The 23,348-nt window shown below is 44.5% G+C and overlaps 1 protein-coding gene and 1 non-coding gene across 2 annotated transcripts in view; one reads left to right on the top strand and one right to left on the bottom strand.

Moving 5' to 3' along the window:
• Positions 1-7,739: 7,739 nt before the first annotated feature.
• On the bottom strand, positions 7,740-7,813 carry trnan-guu (transfer RNA asparagine (anticodon GUU)). Its single transcript has one exon. It is a non-coding gene; the product is annotated as a tRNA-Asn (tRNA).
• A 14,268-nt stretch (positions 7,814-22,081) lies between these two features.
• The window catches only part of LOC144698061 (uncharacterized), a 54,157-nt gene continuing 52,890 nt past the window's right edge, over positions 22,082-23,348 (top strand). Inside the window, exon 1 of the mRNA XM_078569990.1 lies at positions 22,082-22,230. Within this exon, the coding sequence (XP_078426116.1) occupies positions 22,082-22,230 (149 nt within the window). The remainder of the gene's footprint in view (positions 22,231-23,348) is intronic.

Raw genomic sequence — 23,348 nt, 5'->3', positions numbered from 1 at the left:
GTCACACGTGGAACAGCTTCGAGAAAAAATACAGTTCCTCATGTCCGAGGGGTATCAGTTTGGAATATGTGTATTTACAAATTCATTCTCTCGATGTGTTAATTGCCTTAACCACGCGACCACATGGGCTCGGTGTCTGCCTGTTCCCAGTTGCTCAGTGAAAATTTCAATAGCCCTCCGCTTTGTAACATACGGACACTTAATAACTGAACAGTCTCCACTCAGAAATACAGAAATAAAATTCCTCCTGAACCTTTTAAACCTGTTTTTCTTTTCTCTCTACGATTTTAATATGAAGCCACACAACTAAGGTGAATAAAGTGTGGATCGGTAAAAATGAGGAACTGAAGCACATTGACACACACAGGAACACACACACACACATATAAACCGAGAGAGACAGAGGGCTAAGGAGAGACAAACAGCCAGAAAGAAAGTATGTCACCAAACCGGCTCAGTTTTGTTCCATTTCCAAATGCAGATTTTGCAAATCATTGCAGATGAAAGCGCGGGAGTTTTTGTTTGATTCCATTTATCCGATAACTAATTCTGTTGGCACCTGGTTAAAATCGGGAATAACGAGAACCGCAGTCAGCAAACCAACATTGGGGAAACCCCGATGGATGTCAGTACCATCGCCCTCAACATTCGTCCGCGACTAACAGCACTTCCTGAGGGAAAACATGTTCATATCAAATCAGAGATGACTATCAAGTAAGTCTTTCGGCCCGTCGTGTCTGTGCTGGCTCTCAGGAAGAGCAACTAAACCAATTCCACTCACACGCCTTTCTCCCACAGCAATTTCTATTTACATTGTCTCTCCTCGTTCACCCTGTCAAAATAAAGGACCACAACCCACCCCAAACCCCGTATTAAACTGGAGTTGTCTTTTGCTCACCCAAATTGAATTCCTAACGTGCCCAAAAGTGGGAAGCAACTGAAAATTTGGGAGCGGTGGGATTCAGACCCGCTCCTCCAGAGACTGGAACCCGCATCCAGCTCTCCAGTTTATCGAGCAAATGGAATTAGATTGTAGATATCAGCTCAGAAATAATAATGACCTGCTTGATCAGGGCAAAGTTCTTTTGTAATTCGATATGAAATTAATTGCATAAATAAATAATGATTGTATCAAAAACTGTATAAGGAATCCCAGTCCAACTCTCCACGTCATTGGGCCAGGGAAACTTTGTTAACTAAGGAAAACTCTGCATGGATTCTGCAGAAACTCCTTCTTCAAGCGAGAAATAGACAATGATTGAAAGGCGGGAAACTCAGGTTTAAGGAAAGAGAGAAGGAATTTGAGACGAATTGGTTAGCTCTTTAAAAATAGCTGGCACAGATACGATGGGATGAAGGGCTTCACGTTGTAGTAAAAACAGGAAATGCTGGAAAAACTCAACAGGTCTGACAACACCTGTGGAGAGAGAAGCAGAGTTAATGCTTCGAGTCGGCCTGAATCTGAAGAAGAGACATACAGACTCGGAATGTTAACTCAGCTTCTCTCTCCACAGATGTTGCCAGACCTGATGAGTTTTTCCCAGCACTTTCAGTTTTTATTTCATATTTCCAGCATCTACAGTATTTTGCTTCCATCTTAGGTCCTCTTACTGCGCTGTGCCATTTGATGCTGACATTGTTGATCAGTCTGTCTCCAGCATTCCTAATGAGAACAGCCGAATTCCATTTCTTCAAAACAAAGACCCAAAGTGCTGCTGCATGACGTCACCGTTTAACATTCCAGACAGCTCCATTGGGATCTTTACAGCGCAGGGTTTGTGCAGGGCAGTGGGGGTCACGGTCATTTCACATGTGGCAGAGCAGCGGTTTGAAGCCGGGCAAAAACATTATCCAAACTTGCTCATTTAAGTGTGAGTGAATGTTCAATAATTTACATTTGTTGTTAAAAATGAACACATGAGTTCGAATCCTGCCGCCTGAGGATTTATCATTTAAATAGGAAAAAACCTATCCAAACACATCCGTATTTTCTTATTAATTTGTTGGCATTCAGGAAGTGGCGTAGTGGCATTGTCATGGTCTAGAAATCCAGAGATAAAAACAAAATACAGTGGATTTAAATAAAAAAAGAAAATGCTGGAAAAATTCAGCATGTCTGGAAAGAGAAACAGAGTTAATGTATTTCCGTATGACCCTTCTTTAAAGTTCTTTGAAAGCAGCACACAGGGCCGAATTGCCTCTTTCTTTACCATAACTTCCTACAATTTGATATTTCCTAACATCACGGTTACTTCTTTCACACTCATTCTGCCATTTTATAATCCACTCTTGCGAGTGGGTTCAAAGCTTAACAACGTGCACAAGGCTGGGAGGAGTCTGCGACTGTGGATAATCGGCACTGTGCACATTCCTGTAATCCGTATCTGGGAGAATCAGGAAGATGAGATTCTAGTTTATCTTTTCCATGTCACCTGCAAACTCACTATTTCTAAAATCCGTGGGTCCCACATTCCCAGTCCCTGCTTTCCATGTCATGAACTTACTGTACCTGCATCAAGCAGCTAATTAACCTGGGAGCTGGACAGGTAGAAGGAGCTGGAGGCGAGGCAGGGACAGAAGCAGAAAGAGATGAGACATGAAAGAGTTTAGAATTTGATGTGTCTCAGTTACTTTCAGTGATGAATGTCTGCCGTGTGTTCCCTTGTCAGTTTCACAGGAGCCGCAGTGATGGGTTTAGGAAATTGAGCAGCTTGTGGGGCTATTTCATCTCACTGTCAATTTCTTGTTCCAGCTCACGGAAACCGTTGTCGTCATTGACTGAAGAATTGGTTCCATCTAAAATGGAAAAATGGATAAAAGCAACGTCGATAAACCAAACTGAAAGCAACTTGACAGCTTCCCTAACAAAAACAGAAAAAAAAATATCTGGAAAAACTCAGCAGGTCTGACAGCATCTGCGGAAAGGAATACAGTTAACCTTTCGAGTCCGTCTGACTCTTCAACAGAACTAAGGAAAAAAAGAAGAGAGCTGAAATATAAGCTGTTTTATGGCGGGGGAGGGAGTGGGTGGGGGGTGGGGTGTGGGGGGGTGTGGGGGGGTGGGTGGGGGGCGGGGGGGGTGGGGGGGTTGGGGGGAGACAGGTAGAGCTGGCTAGAGGGCCAGTGATAGGTGGAGATTGCCAAAAGATGTCATAGACAAAAGGACAAAGAGATGTTGACGGTGGTGATATTAGCTAAGAAATGTGCTAATAGGTGACATTAAGGGTAGAAATCAGGACGAGCAAGGTACAGTTAGCCCTAATGGGGGTGGGGTGGGGGGAAGGGATCGAAATAGGCTAAAAGGTAGAGATAAAACAATGGATGGAAATTCATTTAAAAATAATGGAAATAGGTGGGAAAAGAAAAAAATACATAAATTGTTGGTAAAAAAGGGGGATCGGAAAGGGGGTGGGGATAGAGGAGAGAGTTCATGATCTAAAGTTGTTGAACTCAATATTCAGTCTGGAATGCTGTAAAGTGCCTAATAGGAAGATGAGGTGCTGTTCCTTCAGTTTGCGTTGAGCTTCATTGGAACATTGCAGCAGGCCAAAGATGGACATGCGGACATGAGGGCAGGGTGGTGTGTTGAAATGGCAAGCGATAGGGAGGCCTGGATCATGCTTGCAGACAGACCGAAGGTGTTCCCCAAAGTGGTCACCCAGTCTGCGTTTGGTCTCTCCAATGTAGAGGAAACTGCATTGGGAGCAACGAATGCAGTAGACTAAATTGAGGTAAGTGCAAGTGAAATGCTACTTCACTTGAAAGGAGTATTTGGATCCTTGGACGGTGAGGAGGAGGGAAGTAAAGCGGCAGGTGTTGCTCCTTCTGCGGTTGCATGGGAAGGTGCCGTGGGAGGGTTTGAGGTGTAGGGGGTGATGGAGGAGAGGACCAAGGTGTCCCGGAGGGAACGATACCTGCGGAATGCTGCCGGGGGTAGGGGTGAAGGGAAGATGTGTTTGGTGGTGGCATCATTCTGGAGTTGGTGGAAATGGCGGAGGATGATCCTTTGAATGCAGAGGCTGGTGAGGTGATAAGTGAGGACAAGGCGGACCCTATCATGGTTCTGGGAGGGAGAGGAAGGTGTGGGGGCAGATGCGCGGGAGATGGGCTGGACACGGTTGAGGGCCCTGTCAACCACTGTGGGTGGAAAACCTCGATTAAGGAAGAAGGAAGACATGTCAGAGGAACTGTTTTTGAAATTGGCATCATCAGAACAGATGCGACGGAGGAGAAGGAACTGAGAGAATGGGATGGAGTCCTTACAGGAAGCGGGGTGTGAGGAGTTGTAGTCAAGGTAGCCGTGGGATTCGGTAGGCTTGTAATGAATATTGGTGGACAGTCTATCACCAGAAATTGAGACAGGCAGGTCAAGGAAGGGAAGGGCATTGTCAGCAATGAACCATGTGAAAATTATGGAGGGGTGGAAATTGGAAGCAAAATTAATAAATTTTTCCAGGTCCCGACGAGAGCATGAAGCAGCACCGAAGTGATCATCGATGTATCGGAGAAAGAGTTGTGGGAGGGGGCCGGAATAGGACTGGAACAGGGAATGTTCCACATACCCCATAAAGAGACAGGCATAACTGGGGCCCATGCGGGTACCCATAGCCACACCTTTTATTTGGAGGAAGTGAGAGGAGTTTAAGGAGAAATTGTTCAGTGAGAGAACAAGTTCAGCCAGACGGAGGGGAGTAGTGGTGGATGGGCATTTTTCTGGCCTCTGTTCGAGGAAGAAGCTAAGGGCCCTCAAACCATCCCGGTGGGGGATGGAGGTGTAGAGGGATTGGACGTCCATGGTGAAGAAGAGGCAGTTGGGGCCAGGGAACTGTAAATTGTTGATAAGATGTCGGTGTGTCAGAGGAATCACGGATGTAGGTGGGAAGGGACTGGACAAGGGGAGAGAGAAGGGAGTCAAGATAGCAAGAAATGAGTTCCGTGGGGCAGGAACAGGCTGACACGATCGGTCTGCCGGGACAGTTCTGTTTGTTGATTTTGGGTAGGAGGTAGAAGCGGGCCATCCGAGGCTGGGAGACTATGAAATTGGAAGCTGTGGAAGGAAGATCTCCAGAGGAGATGAGGTCAGTAACAGTCCTGGAAACAATGGCTTGATGTTCTGTGGTGGGGTCATGGTCCAGGGGCAGGTACGAGGAAGTGTCTGCGAGTTGACGCTCAGCCTCTGCGAAGTAGAGGTCAGTGCGCCAGACAACAACAGCACTACCATTGTCAGCGGGTTTGATGACAATGTCAGGGTTGGACCTGAGAGAACGGAGTGCAGCAAGTTCAGAGAGATACAGGTTAGAGTGGGGGAGAGGAGCACGGAAATTGAGATGACAGCTTCCCTGATGGTCTAGTGGTCAGGATTCAGCACTTTCTCAGTAGCAGCCCGGGTTCGATTCCCGATCAGGGAATGTAAATTTGTTATCTTGTTAAAATGAGTATTAATTACTTATGGATTGAAAAAATTTAACAGCTCCACCAGAACCAGTGGGGTGATAGTTGAACTTCCGCCGCAGAGTTGGAAATGTCATATTTGGACAAGTCGAGAACAAAGACAGAAGCGGAGTGAGGGAATGAAAAGAGGACAAGAGAGGGGCTGGGTGCAAAGCACTGACCACAGAGCTGGTGGCGCCAGAAAAAATATGTGTGGGAAAAGGTCAAATTTGGCTGCCTACTGTTTGCACTGACATAAATATCACTCCTGATGGATCAACCAATCATTACTGCACATTGACAGCTGCACGCCAGGCCGAACGGCCTCTTTCTGTGCTGCAACTTTCTATAATTTTATGTTTCCCAACAGCACGAGTCATTCTTCCATTTTATAACCCACTCGAGCGAGATGTACTTTCTTACCTTGTATTCGGCTTGTTTGAAATCAAAGCACAGAGCAAATTCAGCGAGATTTATTGTCATTTCCAGCACGAGATTTGTCACAAGACTAATTGAGCGACACATTAATGGTGTCAATCCTTCCCTGGAGCTCACCGCGTCCAAAGAGCATTGTTATCGTCTGCCTGTTATGTAACTTCTTGCAGTACATCTGCTGAACTATATAAGCTTTTCACAGCTCTGCTTTCTTCACATTGAAATCCAATGTGAAAATATGAGCATTTTCAAAGCTGAACAACGTAGACAAGACTGGAAGGGAAGTGAGATTGTGGATAATCGGCACTGTGCACATTCCTGTAATCAGTACTCGGGCGAATCAGGAAGATCCTGGTGTCTCTGTCCGCTGCTATCTGTAAACCGATCACGTTCTGTTTTACGTTCACACCATCTGACTGTGTTTGCATCAAGCAGCTAATTGACCTGGATGGGCAGAAAGAGCTGGAGGCGAATATCTGTCCTGCACAAGTTTCACAGCTAATTCAACAACCCCGCCTTTTCTCCACAGCCATTTATATTTTATTGTCTCTCAGTATTTCTGTTAAAGTGAAACACCACACACACCTGCTTTAACTGTGAGCTGCCACTTTTTCGACCAAAAGGACAATTTCAGCAGCAGTGGAAGTGGTATTTGAAACCGAGCTTCATTATTACTGCTCATCGCCTTTCCTAGCATTGCTACTCAAATAGAACAGAATCAAAGCAGCAACAATACGTCATAAGGCCCCACAAGCCTCCTCCGTCACTTTATAAGATCATGGCGGATCTCCAGCCTCAACACCAAATTCCCACCCGATCCCGATCGCCCTTCATTCCCTTAGAGTCCAAAAATCAGGAGAATGTTTGGATATTTTTTCTTCCATTGATCCGAGAGTTCTGTGGACACCAGGTTGAAATCAGCAATAATAAGAAGCACAGTCGGTAAGATTGGAACTTTCCTGGGGAAACCCCAGTGGATTTTAAAAGCATCGTTTTCACCACCCGGACACGACGATTGACCAAGGCCCCAGTGCTTTGCACTCAATCATCAATAACATAATTCATAGCTTCCGCTTCTCAGCTGCAACTCCTTCCAAACATTATGATCCATTTTCCTCTGGATCTGTTTCTGGATTCAACATTTAACTGCTTGTGTCCTCATTTTGAAAACAGATTCGCTTCAATATCCAGCACAAATTGAATTGCAAATCTGAAGGACAATCATTGTAAAACAAGTCACTCGGTAACTCAAATCCCATGGTGCTCATTTTCAGATTCACATCAGTCAGTTTTTGAATAAAATGAAGGAATTTGACAGTGAAAAGATTTAGAAAGTTGGTGTGACTTTTATTTGTGACTCACTCACTCGGGTATTCTGTAAATGCTGCTCCGAGGTTTTGTGACCGTGATATAATCTACCTGAGTTTTCCTGAGCCTGTGCTCGGTGTGTTGTGAGGTTTGGCCCTGGTTGGGGTATCTTGCGTCTCAGGGATGGGCAGTAACCCGCTGATTGAAGCTGCAGTCGCCGCTTTCTGCTGGCAGCGGGTGATTGGAGAGTGCGGAGCCGGAATATTGCTGCTTTTCTGCTTTTCCCTGTCTCACTCACTGTGCAGCTGAGGAAGAAAGAACAATTGATGGGTTTGTTTGAATCCAATAACTTCATAAATTTCCAGTGTGTTGGATATCAGTGCATGGTCGGTCTAAATGTTTTCTCATTATATTTGAAATTAATATTCGAAAAAAAGCTGCTTACCTGGGAGCTCACTGGATAATAGTGGAGCCGGCAACTTTTCCGGGGTCTTGACATTCAGCTCCAGTAGTCAATGACAACCGGGAACTGAGTGACAATTAATGCTGAAAAAAAGGGGAAGTTTCGTCCCTGGGTGGTCTCGAACCACCAACCTTTCGGTTAACAGCCGAACGCGCTGACCAATTGCGCCACAGAGACCGACGCAACTGCTTAAAATGGTGTCATCAAGTTAAAGTTTCAGATTGCTGCTCCAGGAATGACAATTATTCTCTATCAGTTTTACTCTTCCAAAATAAAGGGTGGGACATTCATTGTGGATACATGGAAACAGTCTGATCCCACCCACTGCAAACACATCCCTGTCACCGGGAACCAGCTCTCCTACAACCGGTGCCGTCTTCCTTCGAGTCTTTCTCTGTCTTGTCTGTTACCAAGTATTCTGATTGTCCCAAAGCCGATATTAAGTTTGAATTCCTGAGGTGCAGTAACGAGAATCCTTTCAATGTCTCAGATCAGCTAATTTCACTGATAACATGGGGTCAATGTTCCAACGTCTTAAAGAAGGGAAAGGTGCCTTGACTGTCTCTGGTCAGTCGGACAGTTCACCCTTCATTCTCCTCTGATTCCGGTTCCCAAAGAATATCTGAAGATTCACAAAGCTGGAGACTGAGAGTTCTGTTTTGGTTCTTTCTCCATTTTCCGACCTGCCAACTGACAATATATTCCAAAATCTCGTCTCAATCCTCCGCATTGCATCATGTCCAGAGATGAGGAAATTCAGTTTTCTGGAGAGTTTATGGAGACCGGGATTGTCCTCTATGGAGCAAAGAAGGTTAAACGGAGATTTCACGGAGCTGCTCAAAGTGATGGGGGTGGGGGCAACGGGGACGGGGCGGTTTGATGGAGCAGATGGGGAGAAACTGTTTCCACTGACGGGGGTCAGCAACCAGAGGAATGGGATTTAAGATAATTAAAGAAGGACAGACTTGCATTTTAATAGCGCTATTCCAGACCAGTGGATGTCTCAAACCACTTTCCAGCCAATTAAGAAATAAAAACAGACAATGTTGGAAAACTCAGCAGGTTTCTTTCTCAAAAGATGCTGTCAGGCCTGCTGAGTTTTTCCTGTATTTTCTGTTTTCCTTTCCAGATTTCCGCAGTTTTGCTTTAATTGAAGTGCAGTCATTGTTGTAATGTAGGGAACACGGCAGCCAATCACCGCTCAGGAAACAGTCAAAACCAGGCACGTCACAATGAGCAGACCATGTGCTCTTGGTTGAGGGATAAACACTGACCAGGTCACGTGGCTTCAACGTGAACCCACAAATTCTGATTATGGCTCTGCCCAGTTTTAAACCGGAGAACGTTTCATGTGTTAGGCAAGCATGAAAATCACCGCACCACAGAAACAGGAAACAGCACAAAGGCTCAATGGGCTTCACTAAAATGTTAAACGGTGACGTCATGCAGCAGCACTTTGGGTCTTTGTTTTGAAGAAATCGAATTCGGCTGTTCTCATTAGGAATGCTGGAGACAGACTGATCAACAATGTCATCATCAAATGGCACAGCTCTACAAGAGGTCTTTCGGACAATCAGTCTATGTCAGTTTTGTTCAACGAGCTTTCTAGTTAATCTCAATTTATTTGTCTCTTTCCATAACCCTGATCTTTTTCTCCCTTTCAAGTCATTGTCCAATTCCCTTTTGAAATCTCTGCGTTAAGAAAAAACAATATTGAAAGAGATGCAGGGCCTTCTGCTGTGTCCATGCACAATGTATGAAAGTTAACAAAGTTTTCCTGACCCAATGACATGAAGAGTTGGATTCTGAAACCTTTGAAAAGTTTTCAAATTTTTTGAAATCGTTGATGTCAAATCAAATTATCAAAAAATATTTACCCTGACCAAACATCTCCTCATTTTTCTCAGTCAATATATACAATCTCATTAGCTATTACCAACATTTCATTGAGTAAACACGCAGAGTCACAAAGGAAAAAAGAAACATCATTTGAAACATCGAAATAATGAAACATTGAAAAAACAAGTTAGCAGTGGAGATGATTTCTGTTTGTTACAAAGTGCAGGATGATCTGATTAACTGGCGGAGCTGGTTCAAGTTTCCCAATGACTTCCCCCTTCTCCTTTGCGTCTGTTCATTTCGTTGCAATACCAGTGAAGGAAATTATGACTAGCACTTTGTCACGTGATAGCGTGATTTAGTGGTCTAAGGCGCTGGATTAAGGCTCCAGTTTCTACAGAAACGTAGGTTCGAATCCCACCGTCGCCAAACGTTCAAGTTACCTTCCTTTTAGGATCTGCAGCTGTCCCATTTGAACCAAACAAATCGCAACTCACATTAAACCCAGCGGAGTGTGCGGTGTTTTACTTTGATCGGGAGAATGAGGAGAGACAATATAAATATGAATTGCTGCAGGAAAAAGGCGGGGTGTGGAATTGCAGTCGGTGAGTTTCTCTTCCAGAGAGACGGCATGTGAACAATATGCTGAATGACTGTCTGATGTAGCCGTCTATGATTTTATACAAACTATATTCATGCAAATCTGGGGCTTGGATTCACGACTGAGTTGTTAAGGCGACATGTTTTGAATCTAATGGGGTCTCCACAGGTGGGTTGGAATCCTGACAACTACTCTTCTTATCATTCCTGAATTTTAGAGTGTGCCTGCACAATTAATGATCGATTAATTTGAATAAAAAACATCCAAAACCCCAAGCGTTCTCTAATTTCCATTCGTCTGCAAGCGTTCACAAAAGTTACAGCTAGAAATGGAACAAAAACAGAGCCAGGTTGGTGACATGCTTGCTTTCTGGATATTTGCCTCTCCTTAGAGACAAACCCTTGCCCTCTGTCACTCTCGGTGTATATTCCTGTGTGTGTGTCAATGCGGTTCAGTTCCCCATTTCACCATCCAAACATTATTCACGTTAGTTGTGCGGCTTCATATTAAGATGGTACAGAGAATAAAAAGAGCAGTTTTAAAATATACAAGAGGAGTTTTCTTTCTTTTTTTTGAATGAAGACTTTTCAGCTTCTGAGGGTCGGTTTGGTACAAAGTGGAGGATGATCGAAATTGTCACTGAGCAACATTTAAACAGACAGACACCGAGTCCTTGTGGTTGAGTGGCTAAGGCAATGGACACATCGAGAGAATAAATTTTTAAATACAAATAATCCAAACTGAAATCACTCGGACGTTAGGAACTGTTTCTACTGCTGCCGGGTGTCGGAAGGAACAGGAAAATAAAAGTTGATTCACAAATGTTCCAGGAACGGATAGGTTATAATCACCAGGAAAGGCTGAACAGCCTAAAGCTCTTTTCTCTAGAAAAGAGAAGGCTGAGAGATGACCTGATAGAAATGAGATGCTTTGTCCCTGTTTCATCAGAGATTCGAGGTGAAATTTATTCACTCAGCTGCAGATTTACATCTGCTGAATCGGCATCAAACAAACCATGAAATGCTTAGGGAGATAGAAAGAAAGATTCGACATTCAGATGGATTTCTTAAGATCGAATATTCTCATTTTCTGAATCAGCATTTTTGTCAAACTCTCTCTGCTTTTAGATTGCAACAGTGACTACATTTCAAAAAGATTTAATTGGCTCTAAAGGGCCTCCCGCTGTCCTGGGTTTGTGAAAGGCTCTGTTTAAAAGTAAGTCTTTATTTCTCTCTTTCTGTCTGTCAATCTAAGTTAACAATCATGTGGAATGGTGAAGTGTATCTGTTCTTTTCAGTGTCTACCACTCTCTCTCCCTCTGTCTGCGGCTTTTTGTCCCTGTATATCTGCCTCGCTCTCTTTCACTCTCTCAGTCTCTCTGCCTGTGTCTCTATCTCTGTTCACTTTTGTGCTCTTTGTTCCCTCCATTCACTCGCTGTCTGTGTGCAACCAAGATTCACTGGATTGATTCCAGAGTGACAGTGAACATGCTGAGAGGCTGTTTCCCCCTGGCTGGAGCGTCTAGAACTGGGCCCACATTCTCCGGATAATGTGTCAGCCATTTAGGACTGAAGTGAGGAGACATTTCTTCACTCAAAGGCTTATGAATCTTTGGGCATTCTGTAGCCTGGAGCTCTGTGGATCCTCAGTCGATGAGTATATTGAAGGCTGATAAATGTTTGGACTTTAAGTGAATGAAGGGCTATCGAGATCAGATGGGAAATTGTTGCTGAGCTTAGGGATCTGACATGATCTTATTAAGTGGGAGAGGAGGTTCGAGGGGGCTTATGGCCAATTCCTGTTCCTTTTTCGATGTTTTTAATGTTCTGTTTCAGTGGAAACACCATCAAGGCGACGGGAAACAGCAGGTTGTGAGAGGTAGACTGGCCGAATGGCCTCAGGCGCTGGATTCAGGTTCCATTATTTGTGGATCCGCTGCCAAAGCTATAGGTGGTTCGCCTGTTGGTGACTTTGAATGCTCTCCTCTGACGACAAAGTGCCAGCTCAAAGTGAATGCGGGCGTGTATTGGGTTTCATTTTAACTGGGAGAAGGAGGAGAGGCAATACAAATATTAATTGCTTTTATGAGAATGCACGGCAGTGGAAGTAGTTGAGTTGTTCTTCCAGCCAGCCAGCACGGAGAAGATGGGCCGAAAGCCCGCCTTTCTGCTGTAGCCATCTTATATACCAACAACATTAACCTGTCCATAGGGCCAGTTGCCGTGGCCGAGTGGTTACGGAGATGGAGTTCAAATCCATTGGAGTTTCCCCGCTGCTCATTATACCTGGTTTTAACTCTGTGTCTACAGAGTTAATTATCGGTTAGATTCAATCAAATCCATCCAAGTACCAAAGTATCCAGGGGGATTTTCCTATTTCATTTCATTCACGAAAACATTCACAAAACTTGTAGTCGTAGAGGAACAAAAACAGAGCCAGGTTGGTGTCATGCTTGCTTTCTGTGTGTTTGTCTCTCCTTAGAGACAAACCCTTGCCCTCTGTCACTCTCGGTGTATATGTCTGTGTGTGTTCCTCTGTGTGTCAATGTGACTCGGTTCCCCGAGGGGGTGAACACATTTTTACCATCACAAACTTTATTCACATTAGTTGTGCAGCTTCATATTAAAATGTCACAGAGAAAAATATCAGGATGGAAGATGTAGGAGGAGTTTGCAATGTTTGGAAGGAGGTGCAGCTAAGAAGTGGAAGATTCAGCGAGGAGTTTTCTTCTCACTTAACACGACATTTGGGACCAGATCTGGGAGATATTTGTGTCGATGTAAACAGTAAAATCTTCCCTATTACCGCTAATTTTGCCGTGCACCATCCTCTCTTTGCAGCCGATCACAGCCCTTCTCTCATTCCCTATCTTCACCTCTGTGTTTGTTCCTTACCGGTTGTGACCAGATGACATTTCCAACTCTGATGCAAAACTCGAGCTCAGACTGATTCCGGCAAAGGTGATCGGCATTTCTCTCAGGGAATTATCCAAACTCATTTCCATGGTTTGCACGAGGTCAGCAAATTATCATTCCCTGAACGGGAATCGAACCGGGGCCGCGGCGGTGAAAGCGCCGAATCCTGACCACTAGACCACCAGGGAAGCTGCGCTGATTTTGTTTACAACCTGGCTTATCTATGTTACCTGTGCCTTTTATTTTTATTTCCGACCCCTTTCACCAGAGACACGTTTCAAACGAACATAAGAACATGAGTTAAAGGAGCAGGAGTCGACCACTCGGCCCCTCAAGCCTGCACTGCCATTCAATAAGATGACGGATGATCTGCCCCAGGCCTCAACTCCTCTTTTGTGCCAGCTCCTCATAGCCCCCAATTCCCCGATATTTCAAAAATCTATCTACCTCCTCTTTAAATACTTTCAGTGATCTAGCCTCTACAACTCTCTGGAGTAGAGAATTCCAGACATTTACTACCCTCTGAGAGAAGAAATTCCTTTGCATCTCAGTTTTAAATGAGTGCTCCCTTATTCTGTAACTATGTTCCCTAGATCGAGTGGAAACACCTTCTCTACATGAACCTGTCAAGCCTCCTCAGAATCTTGTAGGTTTCAATAAGATCACCCCTCATTCTTCTAAACTCTAATGAATAAAGGCTTAACCTGTTTCGCTGTTTTTCATCCCAAAAATGAGCCTGCTGAATCTATTTTGAACTGCCTCCAGTGCCAGTATATCCTTTCTTAAATACCAGGGCCAAAATTGTACACAGTACTCCAGATGCGGCCTCACGAACACCCTGCACAGCTGTAACAGGACTTCCAGATTTTTAAACTCCAACCACGAGCAAAACAGGCCAAAATTCCATTTACCTTCTTAATTACTTGCTGCACCTGCATACTAACCTATTGTGTTTAATGCACAAGAACACCCAGATCCCTCTGTGCTGCACTTTTTTGGAGTCTCTCTCCATTTAAATAATAGTCTGCCTTTTGATTCTTCCATCCAAAGCGCATCACCTCACACTTTCCTACGTTAAACTCCATCTGCCAAGTTTTTTGCCCACTCACTCAACCTATCTATACCCCCTTGCAGATTCCTTATGTCCTCATCACAAAATGCACTCCCACCTATTTTTGTATCCTCAGAAAATTTGGATACATTACACTCTGCCCCTCCTCCAAGTTATTAATATAGATAGTAAATAATTGAAGCCCTAGGATTGATCCTTGTGGCACTCCGCTAGTTATGTCTTTCCAACCTGAAAATTCCCGGCTCTCTGTCTTCTGTGTGTGAAATTGGGCTCTTTACATTGCAGGGTCTGTGTAGGGTAATAGGGATCACGGTCTCTCACACACGGAAAGTTTCCTCGCTACATTGCAAGGTTTGTGTAGGGTAATAGGGATCACGGTCTCTCACACACGGAAAGTTTCCCCGCTACATTGCAGGGTTTGTGTAGTGTAATAGGGATCACGGTCTCTCACACACGGAAAGTTTCCCCGCTACATTGCAGGGTTTGTGTAGGGTAATAGGGATCACGGTCTCTCACACACGGAAAGTTTCCCCGCTTGAAGCATTAACAGTATTAAATGTAGGGAAAGGTTTCATCATTCCCGTTTGTTGTTAAATAGTAACCGGATGCATCATCTCAAAACAAAGTGACATTTATACTTCTCCAGCTTTTGAATGATCTTCTGAAAAATGCATCGCTCGGAAATTAGAGGGAAAGATGGGGGCGGATTTGCTGTAAGGTTGTTCGCACATGTGTGAGGTGTTGAATGAGCTGCTGATGTGCTCTGTCACCTGATGATTCTAATGTTAGATCAATTTCTCTGCCGCATGGCTAAGGTTTTCCGCCGAATTGCACTTCCACAAAACAAGGTCTTGCAGTGCAATAAGACAGCACAGTTTGATATTCTGCAAGGAGCTGCATGTTGCTGTCGTAGCCTAGTAGTTATCACATTTCCTTTACATACGTAAGATTCTCTGGTTGGAAACTCACATTAGAACTGGCAACATTTGTGGAAAACTTTCCTGCCGCCATTGACAACCCGAATCCGTATGACAATGAGTGTTGATGGGGGGGAAAAAAAACATCGGAAGTTTCGTCACTGAATGGTTTTTCAGTTGGAAGAACACGCTAATCTATTTTGCTGCAGGAACTGATACAACTTCCTGTCTTCCTGGTACAAGCACAGCCAAGTCTCTTTGCACATCAACGCACAACTTTCTCACGTTTTGAAACAGGTTCTGCTTTGTTGCTTTTTAAAAATTACTTTTACGACCAAGTGAGTTACTTCAGTCTTTGCTACATTTTTCTCCGCCTGCCGTCTTGTTATCCAAGCACCTCTTATATGTTATAAAAACAGAAAATGCTGGGAAAGCTCAGCTGGTCTGACAGCATCTGCGGAGAGGGAAATAGTGTTAACTTTTCGATTCCATGTGACCCCACTTCAGAGCTGAAGAGAAGGAAAAAGTGATGGGGTTTATACTGTTCAAGCAGGGCAGAGTGGGGAGGGGAGGGGAGGGTAGAGCAGGTGAAGCTGGGTAGAAGGTCAGCGAGAGGTGGGAGCTAAGTAGAGACTGACAAACGTATCATGGACACAAGAAAAAGGGAGTGTTAATGGCAGTGGTGAGGGCTGAAGAAGGTGCTGGTAGTTGCATAAAAGTACGAAAGCAGAATGTGTGAATAGCAGAACAAGAGTCAGCACTCTGTGAAAGAACAACATGGAACAAGTAACAGATGGCACTTTTGGAGTTGGGGTGGGGTGGGAGGAGAGGGAGGTAGTTGGGAAAAAAGGATTAAAAAGGGGATAATAAGGGGGATGAAATAACGAATAAATGAATAAAAAATAAGTAAATAAAATACATTTTTATAAAGGGATTTTAAAAAGGGTGAAAATGGAGGAGAGAGTTCATGGTCTGAAGTTGTTCAACTCAATGTTAAGTCCAGAAGGCTGCAAAGTGCCTAATCGGAAGATGAGGTGCTGTTCCTCCAGTTTGTGTTGAGCTTCACTGGAACATTGCAGCAGGCCAAGGACAGACATGTGGGCATGAGAGCAGGATGGGGTGTCGAAATGGTAACCGACAGGAAGGCCTGGGTCATGCTTGTGGACAGATTGAAGGTGTTCTGCAAAGTGGTCACCCAGTCTGCATTTGGTCTCCTCAATGTAATAGTTGCAGATTTACAGCTTCCTATTTCCAAAACCCACCAACTTAATCAATGCGGCTCCTCTGAAACTTTCAATGCAAATATTGATTCTTTATAAGGTGCCGTTCCCAGAACTATACACAGTCCTCCAGTTGTGACCTAACCAGGGCTTTGTATAGCTGTAGAAAACCTTTCCCTCTTTTCTATAACAGCCTCTGCAACAGGTTGTACAGCAAGAGGAATAAGATTGTATATATCGACTGAGAAAATGAGGAGATGCTTGATCAGAATAAATTTCGTTAAATCCAAATCAACAGTTTAAGTACTTTTTTTGTTCAAAAGCAATGTAATAATCATAAGTGCAATTCTTGGTGTCATTGAGTCAAGGAAACTTTGGTAACGCTGCAGAATTTAGCAGACTGGGCACCGTAGAAGCTCCTTCTCATCTTTCAATATTTTTATTAAATCAGTATTTTCCAAGTGAAATTGGAGAATAAGTTGAGAGGGAGAAATCGGGGTAATGCAGAGAAGGAAGGAAAATCGGATGAATGAGGAGGCTCTTTGTAAAAAGCTTAGGCATAGAAAGGATGAGTGGGAGGCTCTCTTACTGAGCTGTGCCATTTGATGATGACATTGTTGATCAGTCTGTCTCCAGCATTCCTAATGAGAACAGCCGAATTCCATTTCTTCAAAACAAAGACCCAAAGTGCTGCTGCATGACGTCACAGTTTTACCTTCCAGCCAGGTGCCTGCGCAGTTCAGAGGAGACAAGTAACATCCCAGATTTATCTGTAACTCAGGAAATTGAAGCGAGGGAAACTCAAGAAAATTACAATCTCCAGGGAAGTGATACCGAATAAATTGTTGGAGGTGCGGGTTCACAAACCCTCGGGTCCTGATGGGCTTTATTGTAGCATCTTAAAAGAAGTGACGAGTGAGATATTTGATGTATTCGTTTTAATTTTCCAAATTCCCTATATTTGGGCAAGATTCCATGAGATTGGAAAACAACAAATGTAATACGTTGGCTCAAAAGGTGAGTGAGACAGGAAACAAAAGGTTCGATGCTATTTTTAGTGACGTTATGGCAGGACACATTAAAAAATCCAAGGTAATCAGGCAGAGTCAACATGGTTCTGTTAAAGGAAAATCGTCTTTGACCAATTTGTTAGAGTTCTTTGAACTAGCATATATTATGGATAATGGAGAACTGGTGGATGTGCTGTATTTAGGCTTCCAGAAGGCATTTGATAAAGTGACACATCAAGTGTTTTTTGCGGAAAGTAAAAGTTCATAGTGGAGGGGGTAACAGATTGGAATGGATAGAAGATTGGCTAGCTAACAGGAAGCAGAGATTAAGAAAAATGGCTCACTTTCTTGTTGGCAGGACCAGTGGTATGTCACAGGGATCAGTGCTGGGGCCTCGGCTTTTTACAATGAGTATAAATCAGTTGGATGAATGGCCCAAGGAATGGATGCTAAATATGCTGACGACAGAAAGATAGTTGGAAAAGTAATTTGTGGAGTTGACATAAGGACATGAAAAGGGATATCGATAGATTAAGTGAATGGATAAAGATCTGGTAAATGGAATATAATGTGGGCAAATGTGAAATTGTCCATTTTGGCAGGAAGAATGAAAAAGCATATTATCTAAATGGTGAAAGATTGCCGGGCTCTGAGATGTAATGGTTAGCATGCAAACATAGCAAGTAATTAGGAAAGCTAATAGAATGGTATTGTCGCTGGACTAATAGTCAAAGGAGCCAGGGTAACACTCCGGGTTCGAATCCCAAACAGCCCTTCTCTTCCTCTTTCATTCCCACACTCTGCCTCTGTGTTTGTCCTCGACTGTGATATTTCCACTGTAATTGGTGAAACGAGTGTGGATTGCTGTAAAAACCCGTCTGGTTCACTAATGACCTTTAGGGAAGGAAATCTTTCCTCGTCTGGCCACACGTGACTCCAGGCCCACAGCACTGTGGTTGACTCTTAAAATACCCCCTGAAATGACCACTCAATTGTAAAAAAGACACATAAAAGGAATGAACGGACTACCCAGTATTTGACCAAGGCACTGGAAGCGACAATGGCAATCTCAGCCCTGTCGAGCCTGCAAAGTACTCCTTACCAACATCTGCCTAACAGACTAGTCAAGCAAACAGCCTGACATATGGAATCGTACCTTACAGATAATGCCTCAGACACCACCATCTCTGGGTATATCCTGTCCCACCGAGGACAGGCCAAGCAGAGGTGGCGGCACAGTCGGGAGGGAATTGGGAGTCCTCAATATTGATTCTGGACCCCATGAAGTCTCCTGGAAACAGGCCAAATGTGGGCAAGGAAAGTCTCCTGTTGACTACCACGTATCATCTTCTCTCAGCTGATGAATCAGTGCTCCTCCATGTTGAACACCACTTGGAGGTGGCAAGGGCGCACAATGTATTCTGGGTGTGACACTTCAATGTCCATCGCCAAGCATGGTTCGGTAGAGCCACTACTGACCTAGCTGGCTTAGGCCTAAATAACATAGCTGCTAGACTGGGTCTACAGCAAGTGGTGAGGGAAAAACATACTTGACCTCATCCTCATCAACCTGCCTGCCTCAGATGCATCTGTCCATAACAGTATTGACAGGGGTGACTGCTGCACAGTCATTGTGGAGACGAAGTCCCGTCTTCACATTAACAATGTCCTCCATCGTGTTGTGTGGCACTACCACCATGCTAAATGGGACAGATTTCGAATAGGTCTCGACTGGGCATCCATGAGACGCTGTGGGCCATTAGTAACAGCAGCATTGTACTTGAACATAATCTGTAACCTCATGGCCCTGCATATCCCCCATTTTACCATCCCCAGCAAGCCAGGGGATCAACCCTGATTCAGTGAAGAGTGCAGGAGGCCATGTCAGGAGCAGCACCAGGCATACCTAAACATGAGGTGTCAACCTGGTGAAGATACAACAAAGGGCCACTTGCATGCCAAACAGCATAAGCAGCAAATGATGGACAGGGCTAAGTAATCCCACAACCAATGAATCGGATCTAAGCTCTGAAGTCCTGTGACAATCAGTCGAGAATGGTGGTGGACAATTAAATGACTCATTGGAGATGGAGGTTCCACAAATATCCCCAAACTCAATGATGGGGGAGCCCAGTACATCAGTGAAAAAGATAAGGCATTTGCTACAATCTTAATCCAGAAGTGCCGAGTGGATGGTCCATCTCGGCATCCCCCAGATGTCCCCAGGATCACAGATGCCAGTCTTCAGCCAATTCGATTCACCCCACATGATATAAAGAAGCGACTGAAGGCACTGGGTACTTCAAAGGCTATGGACCCTGACAATATTCTGGCAATAGTATTGAAAACTTGTTCTCCAGAACTTACCGCGCCGATGGCCAAGCTGTTCCAGTAGAGCTATAACACTGGAATCTATCTGGCTATGTGGAAAATTGCCCAGGAATGTCCTGTACACAAAAAGCAAGACAAATCTAACTCAGCCAATTACCGCCCCATCAGTCTACTTTCTGCCATCAGTAAAGTAATGGAAGGGGTCACTGACAGTGCTATCAAGCAGCACTTACTTAGCCATTACCTGCTCACTGATGCCCGGTTTGGGTTCCGCCAGGGCCACTCAGCTGCTGATCTCATTATAGCCTTAGTTCAAACATGGACAAAAGAGCTGAACTCCAGAGGTGAGGTGAGTGTGACTGCCCTTGACATCAATGCAACATTTGGCCGAGTGTGGCATCAAGGAGCCCTAGCAAAACTGGAGTCAATGGGAATCAGGGGGGAATACTCTCCATTAGTTGGAGTCATGCCAAGCACAAAGGAAGATGGTTGTGCTTGTTCGAGGTCAGTCATCTCAGCTCCAGGACATCACTGCAGGAGTTCCTCAGGGTAGTGTCCTCAGTCCAACCATCTTCAGCTACTCCATCAATGATTTTCCGCCCATCATAAGGTCAGAAGTGGGGATGTTCGCTGATGATTGCACAATGTTTAGCACCATTCGCGACTCCTCAGATACTGAAGCAGTCTATGTCCAAATACAGCAAGGCCTGGATAGTATCCAGGCTTGGGATGACAAGTGGCAGATAACATTCCTGCCACACAAGTATCAGGCAATGACCATCTCCATCAAGAGAGAATCCATTCATCGCCCCTTGATGTTCAAGGCATCACCATCACTGAATCCCCCAGTGTCAATATCCTTGTTGTTACCATTGACCAGAAACTGAACTGGACTAGCCATATAAATACTGTGGCTGCAAGAACAGGTCAGAGGCTAGGAGTCATGTGATGCGTAACTCATCTCCTGACTCTCCCAAAGCCTTCTACAAGGCACAAGTCAGAGTGTGATGGAATACTCTCTACTTGCCTTGCTGAATGCAGCACCCACAACACTCAAGGAGCTTGACACCATCCAGGACAAAGCAGCCCAATTGATTGGCACCACATCCACAAACATTCACTCCCTCCACCACCGATGCACCGTAGCAGCATTGTAGATGCACTGCAGGAATTCACCAAGGATCCTCAGGCAGCACCTTCCAAACCCACGACCGTAACCATCTATAAGGACAGGGGCAGCACGTAGATGGGAACGCTACCGCCTGGAAGTTCTCCTCCAATTCACTCACCATCCTGACTTGCAAATATATTGCCATTCCTTCACTGTCGCTGGGTCAAAATCCTGGAACTCCTTTTCTAACAGCACTGTGGGTATACCTACACTACACAGACTGCAGCGGTTTAAGAAGGCAGTTCACCACTACCTTCTCAAGGACAACTAGGGACGGGCAATAAATGCTGGCCTAGCCAGCGATGCCCACACCCCGAGAATGGATAAAACAAAGAAAAATATCAGCATGAGAGATATAATAAGAGATTGGCCCTTTCTATGTGTATCCTACAACAACAACTTATATTTATAAAGCGCCTTTAACCAAATGAAACGTCACAAGGCGTTCCCCAGGAGCATTATATAACAAAGTGTGACACCGAGCCACATATTCAGTCAGATGACTAAAAGCTCGGTCAAAGGGGGAGACTTTAAGAACTGTCTTAATGTAGGAAAGTATCGACTTCATGTTCCAGCTAACAGCAATGGTGCTTCTCATTCGTGAAGAAGTCACTTGTGTTCAAGTTTAACAAGACATTTAGTCGGAGAAAGTTTTCTCTGGTGAAGAGATCGGGAATGAAACAAAAGCCAAATGTCCAGTTTATTGGTAGTTTCCCTGATGACAACTGACCAGGAATCGACGCTTCCATTGGACCAACAGCGAATAGGGTGGAGGGTTTTGGAAATTGAAAGTTACACGAATGTTGGTCCCACTGCACCAGGAGAACTCTCCTGTGGACAGGATGTGGAGTTGTTCAGCTCTCCTGAGCTGAGAGTGGAGCTGATTGAGCTGCCGGGCCTGCAGTGTACCTTGAAGAACCGCTGTCTGGGATCTTTCCTCTTAATTCACTGGCTCCCAGCTGAAGTAGTTTCTGCAGTTAAATAGTTGACTTTGAATATCAATCGCAATTTAACCTTTGGAGCAAAATCTGCAACTTTAAATCAGCTGTAAAAGAGAAAGCAAATTCATGCTAATGCATTTGGAGAGGGCAAACAAAGCTGGAGAATACACAATAAACAGGAGAATATTGGGAGGGGTAGAGGAAGTGAGAGACCTCGGAGTCCATGTCCACAGGTCCCTGAAGGTGGCAGGACAGGTGGATCAGGTGGTAAAGAAAGCATATATTTATCAGAACTCACCATACACCAGAAAACTCACATCGGGGAGAGGCCATTCACCTGTACGGAGTGTGGGAAGGGATTCACTCAGTTATCCAGCCTGCTGAGACACGAACAAACTCACACTGAGGGGAGGCCATTCAGCTGCTCCATGTGTGGGAAAATATTCACCCCTTCAAACAACCTTGTGAGACACCAACGAGTTCACACTGGAGAGAAGTTGTTCAGCTGCTCCGAGTGTGGCAAGAGATTTACTCAGTCATCCCACCTACAGACACATCAACAAATTCACACTGCCGAGTGGCCTTTTAAATGCCCAGACTGTGAGAAGTGCTTTAAAATTCCAGTGAACTGATGTCCCATCAACGTGTTCACACTGACGAGAGACCGTTCAGGTGCTCTCACTGTGGGACTGGGTTCAGGTGGTCATCTCAACTCACTGGACACCAATGAATTCACTCTGGAGAGAGGCCGTTCAGCTTTTCCGAGTGTGGGAAGGGATTCACTCAGTAGCTAACCTGCTGAGACACCAGTGAGTTCACAATTAACAAGTGATTGGATTTTGCTGTGAATCACATCCAGGTCTGAACCATGTTCATTGGGGTCTGTTTCTGCTGATGGTAATAAACTCCAGCCCAGTTATAGGGGTTTATATTCTGGATAACAATCAGATTTGTGTTAAACACATGATTTATTGAGTCTTTTTTAATATTGCTAACACAAAATAGTTCCTTTTGAACATAGGAACATGTCTCAGGACATTGGGACAGCAATGAACAAACTCAGGGTAATATTGGATACAGAGTCAAAACAACGTGATATTCTTTCTCCATGTGACCTGTCTCAGAATTCTCTCATCAAACAGACCATCAACATGAGAGGAATTGACATTTTAAGTCATTCCAAGAGGAAATTAGAGGCTGTAATTATCCAGGAAGTTGTTCTGAAATTTACACTACCTCCCACTGTCACCAAAGCTGGCAATAGACAGCTCATTGTTCTAATTGTGTTGTAGCCTCTGTCCCAGATGTTGTTCAATATAGATTTAATGTTCAGAGAAAGGGGTGAGATTGGATGGTCAAAACTGCTCACAGGCTATGGAGGGTGATGTTGACTTGAATGTACCAAAAACAGTGTTCTTCATAGGCACCAATACTTTATCCCCAATATTGGTCACTTTGGTCGGTGTTGTCCACCTGATAGGACAGGATGTGTCCTCATGTGTCTGTTTGTATGAATGCGGGTGTGTCCCTGAGTGTGGAAGTGTGTGTAAATGTGTGTGGGTGTGGAGAAGATGTCTGAGTGTGTGAGACAGAGAGAGAATGTCTGTGTGGGTCTCTGTGTGTGGTTGTCTGTGCTGCTTCTCATTAGCTATAACACAAACCTTCCTCTCCAAGCAGACAACATGGCTCCTGAGA

Source organism: Cetorhinus maximus, chromosome 23, assembly GCF_964194155.1.
Source record: "Cetorhinus maximus chromosome 23, sCetMax3.hap1.1, whole genome shotgun sequence".
In the NCBI taxonomy this organism is placed as follows: domain Eukaryota; kingdom Metazoa; phylum Chordata; class Chondrichthyes; order Lamniformes; family Cetorhinidae; genus Cetorhinus; species Cetorhinus maximus.
Note: the sequence above shows the minus strand (reverse complement) of the source record. Positions and strands in the feature narration are given on the sequence as shown.